At 37.2% G+C, this 17,526-nt stretch overlaps 1 protein-coding gene across 2 annotated transcripts; it reads right to left on the reverse strand.

Annotated features, from left to right (window-relative positions):
- Positions 1-1,885: 1,885 nt before the first annotated feature.
- Positions 1,886-16,709, reverse strand: NHLRC3 (NHL repeat containing 3). Of its 2 annotated transcripts, none has more exons than XM_074217226.1 (7): positions 16,569-16,709; positions 14,805-14,957; positions 13,547-13,694; positions 10,201-10,401; positions 6,077-6,168; positions 5,170-5,282; positions 1,886-4,653 (listed from the first exon to the last, which is right to left on the reverse strand). In XM_074217226.1, the coding sequence occupies exons 1-7, from the start codon at positions 16,650-16,652 to the stop codon at positions 4,425-4,427; spliced, it is 1,020 nt and encodes a 339-aa protein (XP_074073327.1). In that variant the 5' UTR covers positions 16,653-16,709; the 3' UTR covers positions 1,886-4,424. The 2 variants fall into 2 exon arrangements, with proteins under 2 accessions (XP_074073327.1, XP_074073328.1); XM_074217227.1 differs by lacking the exon at positions 16,569-16,709 and adding an exon at positions 16,291-16,490.
- Positions 16,710-17,526: the final 817 nt, after the last annotated feature.

Consider the following 17,526-nt stretch of genomic DNA (forward strand, 5'->3'; position numbering starts at 1 on the left):
TTCACAACTTTTTGTTGCAGAAAGGGATTCAAGTAACAAATGTTGGTTATCAGTTCTCTTACCTTTCACTGCCTACACATACATTATCTATCTTGCAGTATGATTGCCATGAGAAGTCATCTCTTGTCTATGGATACAATTTCTTATTTCATGATTTGGTGCTAACCAACGTATTCATTCATTATTAACAAGCACATATTTAGTAGCTACTAAGCACAAATTAGGAGTGTTTTGACTAAAAAAGCAGGCATAACCTACATTTAATGACATGTCAAAGAATTCTAGCAGCTCTAGATCTAATATGTCTTGTTAGATGGATATTCCTCTCTGGGAATTCCTTTTGCCAATGAAATCATAGGCTTGGTCTACATATGTTAATTGGAAATGTCAATACTAAAATAAACTCCCTTCTCTCAAAGGGGTTTGTTTTTGATTGCTAATGTTAAGTAAGATCTTTGTGAATTTTGGCAAATGACCTAACTTAATGAAACTTGCTGGCCTCAACCTAGTCAGTGCCACAAAGAAGATATTCACAGGATTCTACCTTGTTCTTTGCAAAGCATCTCATTTTATCCCAAATACTATGAAACTCATTTTAAATAAATGATTGAATCAGGATCTTAACAAAGGTCATAGATTTTATGTGCAAATCTTGACAATCAGAGTCATGTTTTTGTTATTACCTACCACGGACTTTTAAAGGGATAAAAGTTACCAAGAAATATGTAGCTCAATAAATTGACTAAGGAACAGATTATCAAAAACACACTGACACAAACATGTGCTCATGTATAAATTCTCACAAAGATTCCCAAAACCATCCTTTTATTGTGCAGTATGCCAAGTTCCAAGTTGCCCTTATTAGTCCCTCATGAAGACAAAATACATTCATTTTAGTATGCCACAAAAGTATCTTCCAATCTGGGCAGCAAAATAGAAGTTGAAAAAAAAGAGCAACACTAATATAAAATGTTTAAGAGTATTCATTCAAATAACTTAAACATACTTCTCACTTCTTTCACAAATGCTAGCTTTTAAGAAGATAAGAGTCTGAAATTTTCAATAGTCAATAAGATGAACTCGTTTCCAATTCTGGGAAATCATTTGGCCCATTTCTGTCTTGTCCAAGTTTTTTACTTGTTTATAACAGACCAAAGCACTCCTAGTACATTATTATCCTAGTTTAAATGGCATAGCTACTAGAAAACCTAGGCTAGGGAAATGGAAAGGCACATGATTACCTGAATAAACTCTTGTTGCTATTGTTAGACCAAACTTTTAACAGCAAGTTGTACTAAAATATCTTAATAATACCAAGATTTCTTCCTCTGGCCAACAGATTTAATTATTTCAGTCATACTTCTGTTTTAAGCAAGTTGTCTAAATTGGATAATGCGTTCCAATACTTCTTTAAATATTAATTGAATAAACTAAACTAATTAATTAAATAATTAGCTAAAACAATAATTTTCATTAAGACTGAGAAAAGGGAGGAATTAAAAGTATGTCTTAATGTTTTTAACTTTTAAGTAAAGATGCTTTTTATCTTGAACATAACTCTGCTGCCCTCTTCTGTTTTCAAAGAGAAAGTACATTGATCTATCATGTTTTGGAGATACAATAACATACCTTAAAAAAAAGAGAATTAGGTAGTAATTTTCTCCAGTTCTCTTAGTAACTGTTAATACATAATACAAAATAAATATAAAATTACAAATGTTTTCATTGTTACAAAGTTATCTCTGATAAATCCATGTAAGCAAAAAAAATGAGTGCTATTATTTTTAAGCTTGATTATCTAAAGTTTCTGCTTTGCTTAGCTTCAGGAAACCCTAATGTTTCTATTTATTTAGTCAATCTGAAGATAAAAAATGAAATATGCCTGTTAAAATGCTAATTAAAATTTTTTATTAGGAAAATATTCTGCAGAAATCTTGTGTACAATATCAAATATGAGAATTACAAAATAAATAAGTTAACCAATCTTTCCCCCGGCAATAAAAATCCATCAATCAATAAGCATTTATCTGTGTATAGATTTCAAAATGAGATAACTGTCATTCATGTTTTCATTTGATTCTCAACGCTATGAGAAATACTAAAGCAATTATCACTTCATTTTACAGGTATGGATACTGAGGCTGCTAAGAAAAGGGGTTCTATTTTGATGAAAGCAATAAAAGCAAATAAATTACTAGATACTAATGACATGGTATTTAAATGTTATCTAGCCACATACTAACAATATCTTTTTGCTTGCATAGGTATACATGTGCTTCAAAACTTTTCAGAGTATTTTTATTATATACATGGTTATCATTTGGTCCAAAAAAATTCTTTCAAAGTAGGAAGGCAGGTCCATGGTTCCTTTCATTTTATAGACACAATCCTATGACTCATTTGATAGAGGAAGAAAAGATCAAAAGAAGTAACTTGCTCAAAGTCACAAAACCTAGCTAAAATGATAGGAATAAACCTAGATCTTCAGAACCTAAATTCTTCTACTAGATCTTGTGTTTATAAAGGTTCTAAATTTGAATGTCACTAAAGAATATTATGATTTACAAAAATTATATTTATTCTCTCAAAAATTATGTATCTTCACTACAATAATGGAGTTGATTCATGGGTTAACAATATTCTGGTCAAGAAAATTTCCAAGGATCATTTAGGAATAATTCATATTTCGGCTTTAAGGCTTCCACAACCCTTTCTATTACAACAACCTTGTGAGGTAGGTAGCAAAAGTATCATTGCCATATTCTTTCATGAGGAAATTGAGGCTCAGTAAAATTAAGATCAATTACTCATAGTCATACAACTATTCTGAGTGAGTCTTAGTCACATGACTAGAATATCAACAATGGGTTCTGCTAGTCACCGTCCAGTCTCGGCCTTCTGACTCTATTAATCCCCATGACACAATGTTGCCGTGTGTGTGTGTGTGTGTGTGTGTGTGTGTGTGTGTATGAGGGTAATTTGCAAAATTGTGGGGAAGCTGCAATTTCAAAATCATTAAGTACCAGGTTAGTCTGATAGCTAAAAATTATACAGTATCATTTTCTATTTATTGATACAATTCCTAGGTAACATCTAGGATATCCTTAAGCTGATTGGGGGAAAATCAAAATAAAAAAACTTAAATTTTATGTGATTTTATGCCAGATTATTATGCAAAGAAAAAAAAAATCCATTGTGCATAAAGGTGGTTATGGTGCTGATGACAAGTTATAGGATAATTATAAAGAGAGCTACTGTACCAAGAGCTGAACCAGACCCAGGCTTTGTGCAAATTATATTTCAAAGAACAGACTAAAATAGAAAAAGTAAACAACATGCTGAACCATAAACTTTGGAGTTGCATGTATAATCACAAAATCATTTGTATTTGCCTTTCAAGTGTATTAGGTAATTGCTGACATTAATTATATTTTACTTAGGCCAAAACTGAAATGAACTAACAGAGGTCTCAGAAGGTGGCTGGCTGGGATACACGATGACTTATGAGAGAAAGCTGTATTAGATCTAACTAATTCAGGGTAGATACTACTGCCAAGTGATAATACGAGGAAAAAAGTTGTTTGGCTAAGAAATATGCCAACAGATCATCAAATAAGGGAATAAATAAATTGGTTATAATTAAGCTAGTAGATCATATCAAAGAATGGTACAGGAATAGAAAATAAGAAAAATTCTGATCTCAGCAACTTAAACTTTTTGGCATTAGTATATTAAATCTACCAATACTTCCCTGAGGTAGACATAAATTAATTCTTTTACACTATCTACATTCACTAACTGATATAAGAAGCAAAAGCTCACCATCTTTTATTTTTGAAATCTTTTGTGGTAAAGTGCATAAGTACTACTATATTATTAAATTAAAAAAATTAAATGAATCAAATCATGGCCATAAAAGCAAAATGGTATTTAATGGGCTAAAAATCATGTCTCTTTCCTAACAATCTTATTTGCCATTCACTGCACAGATCACATCAGTTTGAGACTCATAGCTTACTTTTTAAAAAGCATTTAAAAAATATTCTTCAACTCTTATAATCTATATTAGAACTTCCCACTCCAAAGGCAACCTTCCATGGGAAAGTTATTTGGGTTCAGCATCAAAATGATGTACCTTTTTATTTCAATTCTTTGGAATCACATTTTTTCCCTTAATTTGTCCTTTATTCTAAAACAAGAGTAGTTATGGTACCAATAAAATATCTGGATTTAATCATTATTAATAAAAGCATAAAGCTTCTTGAATCATGTTTTAAAAAGAATATGCCAGAAGACAAAATTCTTAAATGAATATTTAGTCATTAATGAGAAAAAAAACCAAAGAGCTTTCCACTGAAACACCTGCAAAGAAGGTTGTTCCTTGAAAAAAGTAAATTTATAAATAAGTAAAGGAAGATATTAATTTATTTTAAAGGGACATATTTCTGAACTTGCTGTGCCCCAAGTTCGGCCACATAAATTGCTCCAGTCCTTCTATCAACATCCACAAGATGAGGTGACACCTGACTGGCTAGCTGAACCGTGTTTACCACAACACAGTCCCCAATGTTCCCTATAGGGGGTGCAGACAATAGAATGAGTCTGTTGATATTCAACTGAGCAACAATGAGGTATTTCTCATCAGGAGTAAACCTACAAAAGAACAATAAAAGAAACCCATCATCAATATATGTGAAATGATCTCAACATGACAACCAGTTTAACAAGACTTCAACTTCTTTCAGAATTTTATTATATATTTTGTACGCCCTACAGTACTCAGTCTACTGTCAAATATACCCCAGTTACTCCATAAAGATATGGGGGTTAATTGACTATTTAAAGGAAGAGAATAAAAAAGTTAATTCTGCAATATTTGATATACAGTCTTAGAAAAAAAAAAGAGTACGAGCGAAGCTCAAGGTGTCAGTCACTTAGAGGGAGATACTCCAAGTGTTCACTGCTGATGCTAAGTCTGAGCCTTAGAGGTTTGATGTGCCGCACCATGACCAATTCTCTGACTACTCTTTTCTCTCTCTCTTCTTCAGTCTTCATTTTTTCTATTTTGCTTGCAAACTTTAACATTAAATATTTACAGGTGTACTGAGCTCTTCTAAAGGAATGGTGCTACAAATCTAATAGCTTTAAACATTTCTCTTTAAATATTACCTGACAGAATAAGGACCATCTTCTTTGAAACAATCACTCCATGCTCCCAACCACTCCCCCGTATTTTTATCAAATACTTGGATTCTTTTGTTTCCTCTGTCAGCAACCCATACCTAGGAATTAATTGATTATTAGAAAAGATCTATAATGAAAACATTTTTTTCAAACACATGGTTTATTATGTACAACTGAACTACTATAGAACATAAAATATTAGGTATTTCACTTCCCCTCCCCCCAAAAAGAAAAAAAGCATATTTTCTATTAAAAGATCGGTTTTTAAAAAAAGACAGTGAGACAAGTAGCCTTGCACTGAACCCACTCTTTCACAGATAACTTTATATGCTTGCCAGTTAAATCACTTTTGATTAGAACCTTATTATAATCCACCAGTTGATGTGATCTGTGCTTTATAAAGGATAAATGGCAGAGACCCAGGAAAAAGTCACTTTAATTGCAGCACTGTGAGAATATATTATGGTTGAGGATGAGCATAAGTGGGCACAGAATATTGTCAATTCCAAGGTGTGCTTACAAAGTGGCATTAAAAGTCAGCAACAAAACTACAACCTGGAATAAGTGGGAGAGCAGGCTAACATTTAAACAAAGAAAAAAAAATCTTGTTTTACATTGACCTCCAGTAGCCTCTATGGAAATTTATTTGTAGAAGAAAACAAAGAAAGTTTTTGGACCCATTCTGTTGATGAGAATGGTCAGATGTCTGAATGGGTCCCTGATAATACCTCTATCGAGAGTTGCAGGCTGGCCAGTCAAGTGAGTTTCCTTAGGACAGAGGGGTAATATGATTTCTTTAAAACAATGAAGTACCTACCTATCTCTTACATACTTATATAATCAATGTTTCAAATAAATGCATATTTAGATGTAAATAGAAAAATGTTTTTACCCGCCCAGTTGAATCGACTGTTACACTATGTGGAATGTTAAATTGAGCTGGACCCGTTCCATTTTCCCCACGAATCCACTGCATCATAAAATCTAGAAATAAGAAAACATTACATCACATACAGTCTAATTTGCAGAGCAATGAAAGATGTATTCCTTCAAATAATCAAGATACAGAATCATTTCATGTAAAAGGTGAATTTGTGGTTAAATAGTTGAATCACAAATATAGTATAAAAAGCATATGATTATATTTAGAGTAAAAAAAAAACCCCAACTTGTCAGAACTTTAAATCTGGATGAACTACTGCATTCTTTTTCCTTTCCTAAATCATCTACTCTCCTATACTCACCAGAAAGCTGACTTAATTTTCCATCTTCCTTCTTATACTTCCTCTTTCATTAAGAATCTATTATCAGCACAAGGAAAACAGCCTCCCTCAAGGAAGGTATGGTAACATAAAAGATAAGGAAACACATTATTTTCTTATTTTCTTAGAAAATTGAGCTGCTCTGTTGGGGGGGCATTTCACAGATCAGAGGAAACCTGATCTGAGGAAGTTCATTCCGAGAGGGTTATAATAATGCACAATGATGAAAATGGGGAGTATTAAGTTTGAAGAACAATCACTACGTCAGTTTAGCTCAAATGTAGAGTTCATTAAATAAGCCTATAGATGTAGATGGGAGCCAGATAATAAAAAAGGTTTTAAATGCCAGACTGATGTCTTTAGAAAAGCTCACAATGCAATGTAAAAACTGACAAACTGCCTTCTCTGGGGGATGGGGGAAGGGAAGTAATATTAGAGGAAAAATTGCAAAACTCAAAATAAATAAAATCTTAAAAAAAAAAAAAGAATAACCTGACCTAGGGTTATGTATCACCATTCTTACACTTAAACCTAGATGATAAGCATGCTTCAAGTCACACCAGAGCCTACTTAGAGAGAGTCATATTGTAGTGGGTTGGCATGCATCTTGAGAATAAGTAATACATTCTTTTCATCTTTGTAAATCTCTCTAAACCTACTTAAGGCTAATTAATGATGATGTTTTCTTCTGATATAAAAAGGTGTCCATCTCACAACATGCTCGATATGGATCCAGGTTCAGCATGGTTATAAACAAAGAGTCTATATCAGATTACTTTCTGTCAGGGGGAGGGAGAAAAATGTAAAATTCAAAACAAGACTGGGGAAAAACTACCATTGAATGTAGTTGGAAAAACAAATAAATAAAAATATTTTTAAAGGAAAGCTCACAATATCATTACTCTCCTGGGTCTACCATGCTAGCTTTGAAGTCATCTGTAACACTCATCTCTCCTTCAGCTCTCATATTTGGGTTCATCTCTTTGAAAGATCTCTCCCCTGCGTTCCATACCTACATTTCCAACTCCCTAATGGACATTTCTAACTGGATATTCTGCATTAAATTAACTCAAAAACTTTCCCTCAATCTGATAGTCACTCAAACGGGCAACCATAGAGTAATCTTCAAATGTTCACTCTTAACATCTAATCAACTATCAAGTTTTAAAGATCCCATGCCTCACAACAAATCTTACATCCTCTTTCTCTCCACTCACAGTATTTCAGGTCCCTATCCCCTCATATTTTTTTGAATGGCAATAGTGTTAACTGGCATCTCTGTCTCTATTCCCTTTCTTCTCAAACCAATCATCCACCCAGTTGTCAAGTGATATTCCTAAACATCCAAGGTGGACCAAGTTATAGCCTCATTCAAAAAGCTATATGGCTCCCTATTGTCTTTAGGACAAAATACAAATTCCTGGGTCGGTATTTCAAGTCTTTGCAATTTAACTCCATTCTGCCCTTCTAGGTTTCCCAAACATTATACATCTGCCTTTTGAGGATCATCTTCCTTAGCTGGCATGCACTCTCCACCTCCACATCTTAGAATTCCCATCTAAGTGGAGCTCCTGTGCCATCTCTTACATGAGGTGGTTCCTAACACCTATAACTACCAGGGTCTCTCCTTATTACCTTGAACATATTGCATGTGTACTTGTGTACCCACACATGCCTGCAGGTGGTTTCTGCCCCTTACCCTATTCCCATCACCAACAGAACTCAAGTTCTTGGAGGGCAAAAATGATATAATTTGTGCTTTTCTCTACAGAAAATATAATTCAGATTTTTTTCTCTTCCCACTCCATTAATTTAGTTCATGCTTTTATTACCTCAATATGTATACATGCAATGTACAAGCTAATAAGGGAAGATACTGGCAGATGCAGGAATTAGGGACCATCTTATGTGAGAGATGGCACAGGAACTCCACTTAGAAGGGAATTCTAAGATGTGGAGGTGGAGATTATTTTTACAATAACTTTCTTGTTGGGGTCAGACTCAATCTCTCCCAACTTTCCCTGTACTTGGCCTCCACCTACATAAATCACTGCTCTCCTGTTACATTTTCCCCCCCATAATTGTCTTTGGTGGGGCAGCTAGGTAGTATAGTGAATAGAGCACTGACCCTGGAATCTGGAGGACCTGAGTTCAAATCAAGCCTCACTCACTTAATAATTATCTTGGGCAAGTTACTTAACCCCATTGCCTTGAAAACAAATAAACATAATTATCATTGGTTCTACAAAATACTAAATATACAAATCACCATGCCAGACTTTTTTTCCTGCCCCAGCACCTTTGTTCAGTGTCCTCCCCTCTCTATAGCCCAGAATATCCACTTATTCAAACCTTTCTGATTTTTTCAAGATCAGTCACAGTCCCATTTTCTTTATGAAGTCTTCCTTAATAAGTCTATCTACAATGAATCTAATTTTTCCTTTCTTTAATCTCATACATAGTATAATCCAAGTCTTAGTGTAATTTAAAGCACTAAGACTTTAGGAACACCATCCATTATTTAGGTCAGTACAAAAGTTTAGCACTTTAAATAGATCTCTAATTCTTTAGTGTTAGCCACACTTTCTCACATGGATTATAATTGTTTCTTCCTATCAGAATCAAATAAATGATCAATTCATAGACTCTGCTTTGGGCCTCTTTATTGTTGAAACATTTTTCCTTGTGGAAAAATTGTTCATCTCCTAAATTCACTATGGTTCCTATATAAACTTCACTTTATGGACCTATTCTTCTGAGTTTAACGGAAGAACTAACAAAATCATACCATATGCCACTCATTTTTCCACATAATATATCCATATACCATTGTGTATAGTAGCAAACATATATCACATTAAGTAAAAGCCTTTTAGAATAGAGGCTTCCCAACTTTTTTGATGAAATACTTTTATCAATAAAATTTTTTTGATCCTGCACCCAACAGATGAGTATTTACTTATTTGCAAATTTTATATGTGTTCTTCACAGTGGTAAAGTTTTAATAATTGTGTCTAAAGTCAATTGGAGGCCACTGAGAAAGACACATGACTAACACTATCACTGTGGCAGTTGTGTATGGGTGTACTAGAGGCAAGAAGAATTGAGAACCCGAATGAAGATGGAAGCTATGAATGGAGAAAAGAGGATGTGAGATGATTTCCTGTGAGGAGTAAAGGAGAGTAAGAAAAAGATGACCTGTTTAAATATGAACTTGGGCAAATGGATAGAAATAGAAAAGTTTCAAAAAGGGGGAGATTTGAGGGGAAAATAATGAAAGAACATTGGCTCTAGATCAGTTAATCCCTCCCTAATCATCCTTTGCAATGCACTCTATCCCACTATATAAATGAGAGTATACAACTCACCAGCCCTCCTCTAAGGACACTGTGTCACAGACACAACAAGACATGGGATGGGATGGGGGTACTGAACATAGGTAAGTTTGGAGGGTGTAAGAGGGGGATCAATTCTTGCTTGTGTCGTTGCTGGCACCATGGTCCAGGTTAGATATCCCAAGGAGTCTTTGGCCTGAGCAGAAGGGTAGAGTTAGGAAATTCATTGATCACCAGAGACCAATCTGTATGGGAAACAAGGGAAAACACTGGAGTGTGAGAGACAAGAGGATTGAATGACACAGCAGGTGTGGTCTGTGATCCACCTTCCCACAGATTAATTGGTCACCTTTTGGATCCCACCAGTCCTAACTGAAGACATTCTTCTAGATGAGTCACACCAAAATGTGGTTCCCTACCTTGGGTCAATTTAAGCAGTCTGTTATTTAATCCTCCATCTCCATCAACAAGGTAAATTTCTCCACTGTCTTCCACATATATCTCTGCTGGGTTATCAAACTGAATTGGGTTTATACCACTTCCTTTTTTGCCTGGGGTACCCAGAACTTGAATGAGATCACCAAAAGAGTTGTATTTCTTCACCGTATGTCCATAGGATCCTACATTTAAAAATGTTTAGATTGTACGTTAAATGAAAAAATGATGGAAAAAAAAATCAGAAAAGACCGGAAAGGGGTAGAAAATGAGGTACTGTATCCGGACATATAAATTATGACCCCTATTAATTTTTTCCAATGACAATTCTTTTTATATTGAGCCTTCTGGACCAATTTGATTAATGTTGACTGTTTTAGGAGAGGGATTTTTTGTTAGTAATGTTATTAAAGCATTGGAAGCAAATAAGTATGACCTTTTTTACCTACATCACAAAAACATTGTAATTTAAGTCCTGCGATGTAACTCTGAAAAGACTACCAGTTTGTAACTTCATCTTCTCTATTATAATCTTTTAAGTTTTTAGTACCCCCCCCCCCACGAGGCTATAATTTTTCTAAGAAAAAAATACACTTTTTCTTTAGGTATCTATAATTCAACACTTTTTAAAGCAAGAATAAATGTTCTTTAACTTTTTGGACAGTTATTTCCATGCAAGATTTTCTTTCAAGAAAAAGTATGGGGGGGGCGGCTAGGTGGTACAGTGGATAGAGCACCAGCCCTGAAGTCAGGAGGATCTGAGTTCAAATCCAGACTCAGACACTTAATAATTTCCTAGCTGTGTGGCCTTGGGCAAGTCACTTAACCCCACTGCCTTGCAAAAAAAGACTAAAAAAATTATTTAAAAAAAGAAAAAGCATGAAACAATTCTTTTGTAGAATTAGGGAATTAACAGAGGAAAAACGAATGGAAATTAGAGGTTCAAGATTAAGATAAATTTCTAATATGAACTATCTCAAAACTAACAAATTATATAATATGAATTTAATATGAATCAAGTTAATTTTTTTAAAAGACAATAGAAATTAAGTTAAGGTCCATATATGAGCATGGAAAGTACATGATTCTCAATTAAGTCCAAATCCTGCCTGAGATCCTAAAAAGGTCTGTGGCTTTAGGCAAGTAAGTCATTTATCCTCCTGTGGTTTCAGTTTCCTAATCTGTGAAATGAGTTGGTTGGACCAGATAGTCTCTAAAGTTTATACCCACCCCACCCCCCTCCACCTCTAGATCCTATTGTTTGGAGTCTTGATTAGTGAGAATAGTTTCAGAGTTTCACAAGATATTTGGAAAGGTGCAAGAAGCATCATTAGATTATAAAGAAATGAAAAAGGAAAAGAATTTCACTTAAAACATAAAACAAAGCCAACTTTCTGATTATTTAGGACTCATTTTATTTCCAGGGTGAGACAACTAGGAAAAATGCTGATACATCTGTGGTTAGGAGAAAATATGACAGAAGTGAAACAAAGACAATTTGCTGGCATATGTGGGATTTAGTAGAATGTTATGAAGCAGAATCACAGGATGAATTGTGTTCAAAGTACCTGTCCTTAACCAATGACAGTTTGAAAAAAGAGTGATAAGTCAAATCTCCCTACAATTAACTCTAAGATGTTATAGGTTTTACAACTATCCTAGTTTGCTGTTAAAGCAAAAATGGTCAAAAAATGAATCATAAGTCAAAGTTTCAAAATCTTTTGGCTTAACAATATATTTACTATATATGGGCTCTATTTTTAAGGGTTTTTTTTAATTCTAAAAGCACTAGATTTTTAAAAAATGCTATTTTCATTAAAGAGGCAGGTAGCTGGTGAAGCAGATAAGAGTGTGGAACCTGTAATTAGGAAGATCTGAGAACAAATCAAGCATCAGATAGATATTAGCTATGTTTGGCCCTGGACAAGTCACTCAACCTCTTTCAGTTTTCTTAACTGCAAAATGGGGATAATAGTGGGTTTTTGTTTTTTTTTTTTTAATTTTTGCAAGGCAATGGGGGTTAAGTGGCTTGCCCAAGGCCACACAGCTAGGTAATTATTAAGTGTCTGAAACCGGATTTGAACTCAGGAACTCCTGACTCCAGGGCCGGTGCTCTATCCACTACGGCACCTAGCCGCCCCTTGGGATAGTGTTTTAAAGGGTTTTTGTGAAGACTGATTGAGTTAATAATTGCAAAGTATTTCTCATAGTACCTAGTCCATGGTAAAAACTCTAAATACTATTATTACAATTGTTGCTGCTATTTTTATTAGCTTCCAGTCATGTGGAGAGAAGAATTTGATTCCAATTATGCACTTTTTTAATTACATATTTTCCCCCTCCATATATATGAATCCAAATGTGGTCGTGATAAACCTAAGAGTTCCAAATTTTTTTAGTCACTTGGTAGAAACAAGTTTACAGAACCACTAATGATTGTCAGTGCGGTTGCAGAAATTTTTTACACTAATTATTTGTAAATATATCTAGTTATTAATAAAAATTTAATTTTTTGTGATTTTAGTTAAAACTCTTGAAAAAACTTATTTGGGGCAAATTTTGGAAGGAAAAAAGTCACATTCCATTTGTGGTTTCAGTTTTTTTATTAATGGGATTCAGATTTCTGCAGCGTATGTATATAGACATATATCTAGATCTGGATCTATATATGTGTATTTTTGTAAACGTATGTTTTCTAATACAGAAAAATTACAATTTAAAAATCCAAGTACACATTTAGTAATCAGAATTTTCTTTTGAAACAATAATAATCTAGCATTAAATGCAAAAGAATGATGTAATAAGCTGAAAAAAGCTGAACCTTCTTAGGGAATACAAAATTTAATCAACTCAAATTACTATGTCCTCTCAGGCTTGTTTTAAACAATTCTTTCTCAAATAAATAGGAAATTTGGAAATTAGTAATCAGAATGAATTTAGAGATGCTATAGGATAATCAAATATGAGACACTAATTCTTCATCCTGAAAGGGAACGACTTCTACTCTAAATAAATCTCCTCCATCGTGCTGACCAAAATGGAGACAGATCCAGTCTATTTGGGCTACTCAGCCATCAAAGGCAATGGTATTACTAATCCAACCTAGATCAAACAATGGGGTAATTGCTGATTTCAATGTGGTAAAAATCATCAATGAGTTTACAGTAGTTGCTATTGCTTATAGACTGGACTTCTAAGGGGAAAATTTCCAAGATTTTTAGAATTTAATTTGAGGAAATCAGCCTTCAAAAAATGAAGTACAACAAAGAAAGCTACAGGAGAAGACATTAAGTTCTTCCATTATAATTTATTAGATATTACTACACATACCACTTCCTATATCCGTGATCCACACTGATTGTTCATATTGGGTACTGGTTGCAAAGATACCATGAGGTGTGTCAACAGTATCATTCCAGGCTCGAAGAAAGTATCCATCCTCTGTGAACACTAATACCTTTGGTATGTTATCCCCTCTCTAAAGGCATACAAAAATAACTGCTTAGACAAAACCAGATTTATGTAAATACAATTCTTATTCTGATAGAGTAAAGTAAAATATAAGCCTAACTGGGAAATCTACAGAAAGCTTAAAGAAAATCACCCCCAAACTTAACAAAGTTGATAACCTATATACCAAAACCCCAAATAAAATCTCTATTGCTGTCAGACTGGCTTAATGCTATATAATTAAATCAATGTAACATTCAAACTCCATAAGACATTTAAGAAACACTACAAACATATCTTTTAAGTGTTAATGGCTAAGAACTGTAGAAAGAACCAATTAGAGGCAGAAAGACACAAACTAGCTCTGTAATCAAGAGATTAACACTTAATATCTTAGTTTCCCCCAGATAACTCTCTCCAGGCTAATTATATCTTACTCTCTGCCACATATTCTTTGATAGAGATAAATTGGTCTTGTACCTATATGGAAGGTACTCCATGGAAGAAAGACATGTTCTCAGATATGAGCAGTTTCTCCCACTGTCTCACATGCCTGAAATGCTCTCGCTATTTCCATTTAGTGATTTCCCCTCAAATCACAACTAAAATTTCATCTACTGTAATAACTTCTCCAATTCTAGTATCTTCTCCCTTTCTATTTATTCTGCACGTAGTTTACTCATACATATTTGTCAGCTTGTTCTCTTCCCATTTTGACTGGAACTCAAGGGCAAGAACTGCCTTAAACCTTACTATTGTGCCCGATCTATAGGTTTGTATGCTGACAAAAAAGAATCCCAAACCTCAAAGATTATAAAGTTTTCAAAGATAAAGAAAGTTTCCTCATCATATGTTCTCCACAATGCTGAAAAAACAAATTATTTTTAAAAAACATTAAGTAGGGATGGCTAGGTAGTGCAGTGGATAGAGTACCAGCCCTGGAGTCAGGAGTACCTAAGTTCAAATCTGGCCTCAGACACTTAATAATAACCTAGCTGTGTGGCCTCGGCCAAACCACTTAACCCCCACTGCCTTGCAAAAAAACCCCCAAAAACTAAAAAAACCACTAAGTAAAAAAAATAGGGAACCATATTATTCTTTATTTTGGGGGAGGGGGGGAATTCCCATTTTTACTTACCTGTGCTACATAAACCAATCCTGTAAGGGTGTCTACTGCCACACAAAATGTTGTGCCAGTAAAGTACTCTGGATGTTTAGGCCAGCCTACATCCAAATGGTAAAGAGGTTTCTCTATCCTCCAGGAAACAAAGAGATCAAAGGTTCCTAAAAACTTAAACAAAAATAAGAGAAATATAATTAATGCTACTGTAAAATAAAACAAAATATTTTAAGAAAAATCTCAGATTCTCCAACATTTACTAACTTGCATCCCCCTCCCCAGCATTCATATTGAATAGCAATCAGTCAATTATACAGAATTCATCACTTCATTGGGTTAAAGCAGGCTCCAGACTTTATTAGAAGCCCTGTAAATATGCATTGGGGAAAAAAAAAAGTTCTAGGTTTACTTTCAATAGTCTCTTAACTGAAACTTACCATTTCCTTTAATTATTAGCATAGTGGTTTTTTGTTGTTCAACTGTTCCAGTCTTATCCAACACTTTGTGACCCTACATGGGGTTTTCAAGGCAAAGGTACTGGAGTGTTTTACCATTTCTTTCTCCAGCTCATTTTATAAATGAGGAAACTGAGACAAACAGGGTCAAGTGACTTGCCCTGGGTGTCTGAGACTAAATTTGAACCCTGGAAAATGAGTCTGACTCCAGGTCCAGCACATATCCGCTGCACCACATAGAAATCACAATACCACTTTGAAATCGCTATATCACGTTATTCTAAAATAATTTACTAACTGCATTTGTAATTTTGTAAGTAGAACTATTGTTTGTGTTCAATACCACTTTGAAAAAGCTGCATCAGATTATTCTCAAATAATTTAATAACTGCATTTGTAATTTTGTAAGAACTGTCGTTTGTGTTCAATACCACTTTGAATTCGCTACATCACATTCTCTGAAGATTTGATAAATGCATTTGTAATTTTCTAAATAGAAATATCGTTTATGCTCAATACCATTTTGATATAGCTACATCACATTATTCTCTAATAAGTTAACAACTGCATTTGTAATTTTGCAAGCAGAACTATCGTTTGTGTCCAATACCACTTTGAAATCGCTATGTCACACCTTCTCTAGTAATTTGGAATTGCATTTGTAATTTTGTAAGTAGAACTATTTTTGTGTTCAATACCACTTTGAAAAAGCTGCATCAGATTATTCTCAAATAATTTAATAACTGCATTTGTAATTTTGTAAGAACTGTCGTTTGTGTTCAATACCACTTTGAATTCGCTACATCATTCTCTAATAATTTGATAACTGCATTTGTAATTTTCTAAGTAGAAATATCATTTATGCTCAATACTATTTTGAAATCTCTACATCACACATTATTCTCTAATAAGTTAATAACTGCATTTGTAATTTTGCAAGAACTATCGTTTGTGTCCAATACCACTTTGAAATCGCTATGTCACACCTTCTCTAGTAATTTGGAATTGCACTTGTAATTTTGTAGGCAGAAATAGTTTACGCTCAATACCACTTTGAAATAGGCGCATCCGATTATTCTCAAATAATTTACTAACTGCCTCGAAGTCGCTACATCACACATTCTTCTCTAAGATCCCGGCCTTGCTTTGTACTTCCGCGCGTTTTCTTCTCTGCAGTAAGAGCCCGATGTCCGCGGTCCTTCGGAAAGACCCCACTCTCCGGAAGGCCGGGCTGCAGGAGGGAGCGTCCGCGGGCGCGCGGGCCGCGGTGGGGGCCCAGGGGCTCAGCCGCTCCCCAGGGCGGGCGCTCGGCCCCCCGCAGACTCACCGGCGATCGGCAGAAGCGCAGGTGGGAGGCCACCAGAGCCAGGAGGAAGGCGGCCGCCCCGAGGCAGAGCCAGGGCCGGGCCATGGCCGCCCGCGGGCCGGGAGCGCAGCGGGGAGGGCGGCTCAGCGGAGGCGGCGCCGCGCGGCCCGGGGTCGGGGGCGCAGGCGCAGGCGGGGCGGCCGCAGGGGCGCGGCGGGGCGGGCGGGTCACGCGCCCGGCGGCGGGCCGAGGTCAGCTGACTGCGGGCCCGCCCTCCGGAGCCCTCCGGAGCCCCCCGGGCGGGCCTGCTCGGGGCCTCGCCGGGGCTGCCCGCCGGCGCGCCCTCGCTGCCCGCGCCGGCCCTTCGCCTCGGCTCGGAGCGGAGAGGCAGCGGCGCCCCGGCCGAGCGGACCCGCGCAGCCGGCCGCCGCGCGGGAAGGGCCGCCCCGCCGGGCTCCTCCGCCGATCCCGGCACTGTGCGCGGACGGCCCGCGCCGCTCAGGCCCCCGGACGAGGGAGGGGCCCGTGTGCTGTTCCTCGCGGGGAGGCGGCGCGGCGTCGGGCGGGGCTCGGAAGGGCCCTCCTCCGCGCGGTGGGGCCGCAGGGGGGCTCCGGCGCCGCCTCCTCGGCCCTCGCGCTCCCCCCCGGCCCCGCGGCCCCCGCTCCATCCGGCTCTCGGGGCGCCGGGCCGCCCGGCCGCTCCCGGAAGCCGCGGCTCGTGCTAACAAAGAGCCCAGCGCTGCGGCCGCGGCGGCCCGGAGCGTGCCAGCGCCAGGCGCCGCCGGAGGGCTCGGAGCGGGCGGGCCATGGGGCCGGGCCGGCGGTGACCCGGGCGCCTCGCCTGGCTCCGGGCCGCGGCGGCTCCGCCCTGCCCCCTCCCCGGGCCCGGGCGCCCCCCTGCCGTCGCCGCGCGCCCCCGGGCCTGGCAGCCGCCTGGCCGAGGGCCGGCGCTTCAGCCCGCTCTCCTTCCTTCAGAGAT

The sequence above is a fragment of the Macrotis lagotis genome, chromosome 1 (assembly GCF_037893015.1).
Source record: "Macrotis lagotis isolate mMagLag1 chromosome 1, bilby.v1.9.chrom.fasta, whole genome shotgun sequence".
Lineage (NCBI taxonomy): Eukaryota > Metazoa > Chordata > Mammalia > Peramelemorphia > Peramelidae > Macrotis > Macrotis lagotis.